At 43.1% G+C, this 6,997-nt stretch overlaps 1 protein-coding gene across 1 annotated transcript; it reads right to left on the bottom strand.

The window, feature by feature from the left end:
* Positions 1 to 4,483: 4,483 nt before the first annotated feature.
* Positions 4,484 to 6,574, bottom strand: LOC116362710 (histone H3.v1-like). The gene is made up of 2 exons (XM_031816828.1): positions 5,991 to 6,574; positions 4,484 to 5,224 (listed from the first exon to the last, which is right to left on the bottom strand). Exons 1-2 carry the CDS (start codon positions 6,256 to 6,258, stop codon positions 5,154 to 5,156), a joined length of 339 nt encoding a protein of 112 aa, XP_031672688.1. The 5' UTR covers positions 6,259 to 6,574; the 3' UTR covers positions 4,484 to 5,153.
* Between the last annotated feature and the right edge of the window lie 423 nt (positions 6,575 to 6,997).

A 6,997-nucleotide genomic window follows, 5' to 3' on the forward strand; every position in this document is an offset into this window, starting at 1 on the left:
ACGACAGAAGTGTGTTTAATACACAGCGACTAACATACACCAAAACAGTGTAAAGAGAGTGAATGTTGTAGCTATGTTTGCTATAAAGCTACCGAGGTGTCTAACTGTTGTTGTTGAAGGAGCGTCCCGTCCACTAGATAATACGTCACACTGGCAGCGTCGCCTGAACCTAAAAGACGCACATCGCCATCTGCTGACTGGAGGGGCAACGCAGTTGAGGAACCAAACGTTTATTTTTTATTAATTAAAGTTGATTATCATATTAAGTCGTTCAAAGAAAAGCATGTGTTGATTGATTAGTTTTTAATGAGTGAGAATTTAAAACAAACTTTAGACGCACTACATATTTACATTGAACATGGAACTGGAACATGCTTAACACCCCGCCAGTCCTACAATCTAAACTTGATGCCCTCAATCTCACACAAATTATCAATGAACCTACCAGGTACCTCCCCAAAACCTTAAACACGGGCACCCTCATAGATATCATCCTAACCAACTTCCCCTCTAAATACACCTCTGCTGTCTTCAACCAAGATCTCAGCGATCACTGCCTCATTGCCTGCATCCGTAATGGGTCAGCGGTCAAACGACCTCCACTCATCACTGTAAAACGCTCCCTGAAACACTTCTGCGAGCAGGCCTTTCTAATCGACCTGGCCGGGGTATCCTGGAAGGATATTGATCTCATCCCGTCAGTAGAGGATGCCTGGATATTTTTTAAAAATGCCTTCCTAACCATCCTAAATAAACATGCCCCATTCAAGAAATTTAGAACCAGGAACAGATATAGCCCTTGGTTCTCCCCAGACCTGACTGCCCTTAACCAACACAAAAACATCCTATGGCGTTCTGCATTAGCATCGAACAGCCCCCGTGATATGCAGCTGTTCAGGGAAGCTAGAAATCATTATACACAGGCAGTTAGAAAAGCCAAGGCTAGCTTTTTCAAGCAGAAATTTGCTTCCTGCAACACTAACTCAAAAAAGTTCTGGGACACTGTAAAGTCCATGGAGAATAAGAACACCTCCTCCCAGCTGCCCACTGCACTGAAGATAGGAAACACTGTCACCACTGATAAATCCACCATAATTGAGAATTTCAATAAGCATTTTTCTACGGCTGGCCATGCTTTCCACCTGGCTACTCCTACCCCGGACAACAGCACTGCACCCCCAACAGAAACTCGCCCAAGCCTTCCCCATTTCTCCTTCTCCCAAATCCATTCAGCTGATGTTCTGAAAGAGCTGCAAAATCTGGACCCCTACAAATCAGCCGGGCTAGACAATCTGGACCCTTTCTTTCTAAAATTATCTGCCGAAATTGTTGCCACCCCTATTACTAGCCTGTTCAACCTCTCTTTCGTGTCGTCTGAGATTCCCAAAGATTGGAAAGCAGCTGCGGTCATCCCCCTCTTCAAAGGGGGGGACACTCTTGACCCAAACTGCTACAGACCTATATCTATCCTACCGTGCCTTTCTAAGGTCTTCGAAAGCCAAGTCAACAAACAGATTACCGACCATTTCGAATCTCACCATACCTTCTCTGCTATGCAATCTGGTTTCAGAGCTGGTCATGGGTGCACCTCAGCCACGCTCAAGGTCCTAAACGATATCTTAACCGCCATCGATAAGAAACATTACTGTGCAGCCGTATTCATTGATCTGGCCAAGGCTTTCGACTCTGTCAATCACCATATCCTCATCGGCAGACTCGACAGCCTTGGTTTCTCAAATGATTGCCTCGCCTGGTTCACCAACTACTTCTCTGATAGAGTTCAGTGTGTCAAATCGGAGGGTCTGCTGTCCGGACCTCTGGCAGTCTCTATGGGGGTGCCACAGGGTTCAATTCTTGGACCGACTCTCTTCTCTGTATACATCAATGAGGTCGCTCTTGCTGCTGGTGAGTCCCTGATCCACCTCTACGCAGACGACACCATTCTGTATACTTCCGGCCCTTCTTTGGACACTGTGTTAACAACCCTCCAGGCAAGCTTCAATGCCATACAACTCTCCTTCCGTGGCCTCCAATTGCTCTTAAATACAAGTAAAACTAAATGCATGCTCTTCAACCGATCGCTACCTGCACCTACCCGCCTGTCCAACATCACTACTCTGGACGGCTCTGACTTAGAATACGTGGACAACTACAAATACTTAGGTGTCTGGTTAGACCGTAAACTCTCCTTCCAGACCCATATCAAACATCTCCAATCCAAAGTTAAATCTAGAATTGGCTTCCTATTTCGCAACAAAGCATCCTTCACTCATGCTGCCAAACATACCCTTGTAAAACTGACCATCCTACCAATCCTCGACTTTGGCGATGTCATTTACAAAATAGCCTCCAATACCCTACTCAACAAATTGGATGCAGTCTATCACAGTGCAATCCGTTTTATCACCAAAGCCCCATATACTACCCACCATTGCGACCTGTACGCTCTCGTTGGCTGGCCCTCGCTTCATACTCGTCGCCAAACCCACTGGCTCCATGTCATCTACAAGACCCTGCTAGGTAAAGTCCCCCCTTATCTCAGCTCGCTGGTCACCATAGCATCTCCCACCTGTAGCACACGCTCCAGCAGGTATATCTCTCTAGTCACCCCCAAAACCAATTCTTTCTTTGGCCGCCTCTCCTTCCAGTTCTCTGCTGCCAATGACTGGAACGAACAACAAAAATCTCTGAAACTGGAAACACTTATCTCCCTCACTAGCTTTAAGCACCAACTGTCAGAGCAGCTCACAGATTACTGCACCTGTACATAGCCCACCTATAATTTAGCCCAAACAACTACCTCTTTCCCAACTGTATTTCATTTTTATTTATTTATTTATTTTGCTCCTTTGCACCCCATTATTTTTTATTTCTACTTTGCACATTCTTCCATTGCAAAACTACCATTCCAGTATTTTACTTGCTATATTGTATTTACTTTGCCATCATGGCCTTTTTTGCCTTTACCTCCCTTCTCACCTCATTTGCTCACATTGTATATAGACTTGTTTATACTGCATTATTGACTGTATGTTTGTTTTTACTCCATGTGTAACTCTGTGTCGTTTTATCTGTCGAACTGCTTTGCTTTATCTTGGCCAGGTCGCAATTGTAAATGAGAACTTGTTCTCAACTTGCCTACCTGGTTAAATAAAGGTAAAATAAAATAAATAAATAAATAAAATAAAATAAATAAAAATAAATAAATTGAACCATAGTTCTGACATGGATCATTTTGACCCCAGAGGCATATCTTTTATCACAGCCAAAATGTGGTTTATTCCATTTTTCATGACTTGTCAATCAACTTGTTCTTAATCAATCTAAAGGTGAACAAGAACCCGATGTTCACTCTGACAGAAATCCAGATTTCCTCTGTGGAGACGGGAGAACCTTCCAGAAGGACAACCATCTCTGCAGCACTCCGCAAATCAGGCCTTAATGTAGCAATGATTAAATTGTCAACATTTATTCAATGGACAATTCTGTGAACTGTTCTGTGAAAGGTGTCGGCTAGAGATTAATTGCTGGAGCTTGCAGAGATTTGTAGTCTTGCATGTTGTCTACTTTGATGCTAATTAGCATATTTTAAGCAGAGAGTAAAAGGAGACAAATATATTGATACAAGTAACAAAGTAAAAGTATTTGTATTTATTATGGATCCCCATTAGTTCCTGCCAAGGCAGCAGCTACTCTTCCTGGGGTTTATTATGATCCCTATTAGTTCCTGCCAAGGCAGCAGCTACTCTTCCTGGGGTTTATATGGATCCCCTATTAGTTCCTGCCAAGGCAGCAGCTACTCTTCCTGGGATTTAATTATGATCCCCATTAGGTTCCTGCCAAGTAGCAGCTACTCTTCCTGGGGTTTATTATAGATCCCCATTAGTTCCTGCCAAGGCAGCAGCTACTCTTTCCTGGGGTTTATTATAGATCCCCATTAGTTCCTGCCAAGGCAGCAGCTACTCTTCCTGGGGTTTATTATGATCCCCATTAGGTTGCCTGCCAAGGCAGCAGCTACTCTTCCTGAGGTTTAATATGGATTCCCATTAGTTCCTGCCAAGGCAGCAGCTACTCTTCCTGGGTTTATTATGGATCCCCATTAGTTCCTGCCAAGGGCAGCAGCTACTCTTCCTGGGGTTTAATATGGATCCCCATTAGTTCCTACCAAGGTAGCAGCTACTCTTCCTGGGGTTTATTATGGATCCCCATTAGTTCCTGCCAAGGCAGCAGCTACTCTTCCTGGGGTCCAGCTAAAATAAAGGCATTTGTACCATTTTAAAAACATGACAATACATTGACAACACACTGTGTCCTCAGTCACCTTGTCCCAGAGAGGTTTACATGGTTATCAAAACATCACACCAGGGTGAGTCTAAACAAAACACAGCCCTGTGGGGAAAATGAATGGAACCATCTCCCTGTTTGACCTCTAGTTGTTATGGATATTATGACTCTACAGAGACACACAGTGGACGTGTCAAAATATGTTCCATTGATAAATCACACTTTATTTAACCTCAATGTCATCTTGTGTTTACATGGCATTGTAGATTGTAGCTGTATATAGGATGTATTCTGGATGTTTTCAGTGTTTTTTTAACCCTTTCAGACAATGGATTAATCACAATTAAAAATAGTGCACTAACATTACACAAAGTGAACTCAAGTCTGACAGCCCAAACAAACACACACATTCTCAGTCAAAAACACAAGTCAGAACACAGCCTCTCGATTCTCTCGTGTGTTTTCAGGTTCTCTGACTGGGAAAAGGTCTTTCCACAATGAGAGCAGTGGTATGTCTTCTCCTCCTGTGTATTTGTATGTATTCCTTCATGCTCTTTCAGGTACCTTAACCGGGTAAATCTCTCTCCACAATGGGAGCAGCGGTACATCTTCTTACCTGTGTGTGTCCTCTCATGCTTGTTCAGGTTTCCTACCTGGCCAAAACTCTTTCCACAATGGGAACATTGGAAAAGCTTTTCCCCTGTGTGTCCCCTCTCATGCGTTTGCAGGCTCCCTAACTGGGTAAACGACATTCCACATTGGGAACAGTGGTAAGGCTTCTCTCCAGTGTGTATTCTCTTATGTGTTCTCAGGCTCCCTAACTGAGTAAAACTCTTTCCACACTGGGAGCAGTGATGTCGTCCTGCTGGTTAGGACGTCTCGGGGTCTGGTTTCCCTGAAGGACTCTTCCTGCTGTCAGAAGGAGAGCCTGGTCTCTCTCCTGTCAAAGACAAACAGATGATTTAATTAAACAGAGACCTGAATGAAACCTCCACATGATAAAACTTCCTATGACATATAATCTAGGCTATATGTCAAAGCCACTACAAAATGCAGGTCTCTGTGTGGTTCTTAGTCAGAGAGGCCTATAGAATGGTCTAGAATGTCATTGTATGTTGTAGCGTTTACACCAGTCCAGCCTACGCTTGACACTCTAGCAATGATTAAGTACTTTATGATAACGCGGAAATTAAATAAACGATTTGGTATCATTTTTATGATGGAAGATTGAATAAGTGTGCTTCAAACGGTTTGCTTGTAATGATTAGTAGCCATCGTCTCGACTACCTGTGCATGAGTCCATTCAACTCAGTTTCCCTACCTGAAAAAACGCCATTCCGTAAAGTGTATTCGCGCACGCAAATTCAGGAAGAAACCGAAGAGCAGATGGCCTGACCGCGTTTTGCGACTGTCGGCTCACTTGACCGCAGACAACGGTGGGCTGGAAATCGCCTCCAGTTTAGTACAGTGGAATTGCCGTATTGAATGAAGGCAAGTCCATTCCGTGAGACATTTAAGTTGTGATTTTGGGTGCAAATCCATTGTTAAAGGTTTGTTGTTGGGCAGCTTCTTGATGCTATTCACATCTTACAGTGTAGCTTTATCAATTCCTACATTAAAACACGGCATTTAAGCTCAGAACTAGAGTAGAATGCCGTTTTAAAACCACGTATCAGTTCAACAACTATTTTCAAGACAGGACTTACTGGTGTTACTCAGATCTTCTGTCTCCTCCTCTTCTTCCCTCTCCTCCTCCTTCAATAGGACAGTTATCTCTCCTTCATTCACTCCAAATAAAGTATAATCGTTTTCTTCCTCTTCTTTCTGTGTAACAGCCTCACCCTCGACTTCTTCGTTTACTGTGACATCCTCCTCTTCATTCTCCTCTTTCACGACAACGTTCAGCCAAATACCTTCTTTCTCCTTCCAGCAGACCTCTTTTTTAGCAGGAGGGCAGCAGCTTGCTGAGCGCATGGTCGGGGATGTTAGCCAGCTAACCTAGCTAGTTAGCGACTAGCCTAGTGATAGGCTCATTTATCAAGCCAGCTACCGTTACCTGACTAAACGGAAATATGACATGAAATGGGGAAACTAGATAAAAGACAGAATTATGTTCCAAAAACAGAAGTAAATATAGACCGAAGCAGTCTGAACAGCTTGAACGTTTCCGCTAGGAAGCTACCGAGGTGGCTGACGAGATGTTGTTGAAGAAGCGTCCCGTCCACTACATTATACGTCACTCTGATAGCATCGCCTGAAAAACGCATATCGCCATCTGTTGACTGGAGTGGTTAACGCAGATAAATGTTTATTTTATTTCCAGACAAAAAGTGCATTTTTACATTTCTTTCATTAAATAATAATATAATAGTCAGACAACTGCAGATTTGTAATAAGTATGAATTTAAAACCTACTTCCACATTCTACCAACCAACAGATGTTTCTACTACAGGGAATATTAACCAATGAGGTGGGTCTTTACACATTCTACCAACCCAACAGATGTTTCTACTATGAACACTTTCTCACTTTCAGGTTCATTGAAGTTAAATTCCCAAAAAGCCTAAACAGGTTTGGTCATTATCAGGTATTGGAGTGTTGAAAGACGATGCACAACAACGGTTTCTTCCACGAAACCACGACTTCAATAACCACAGCGTCAAAATAACTGTAAAGTTATTCTCCATCGAAATGAATACCGCTACAATCGAC

The sequence above is a fragment of the Oncorhynchus kisutch genome, unplaced genomic scaffold (assembly GCF_002021735.2).
Source record: "Oncorhynchus kisutch isolate 150728-3 unplaced genomic scaffold, Okis_V2 scaffold877, whole genome shotgun sequence".
In the NCBI taxonomy this organism is placed as follows: domain Eukaryota; kingdom Metazoa; phylum Chordata; class Actinopteri; order Salmoniformes; family Salmonidae; genus Oncorhynchus; species Oncorhynchus kisutch.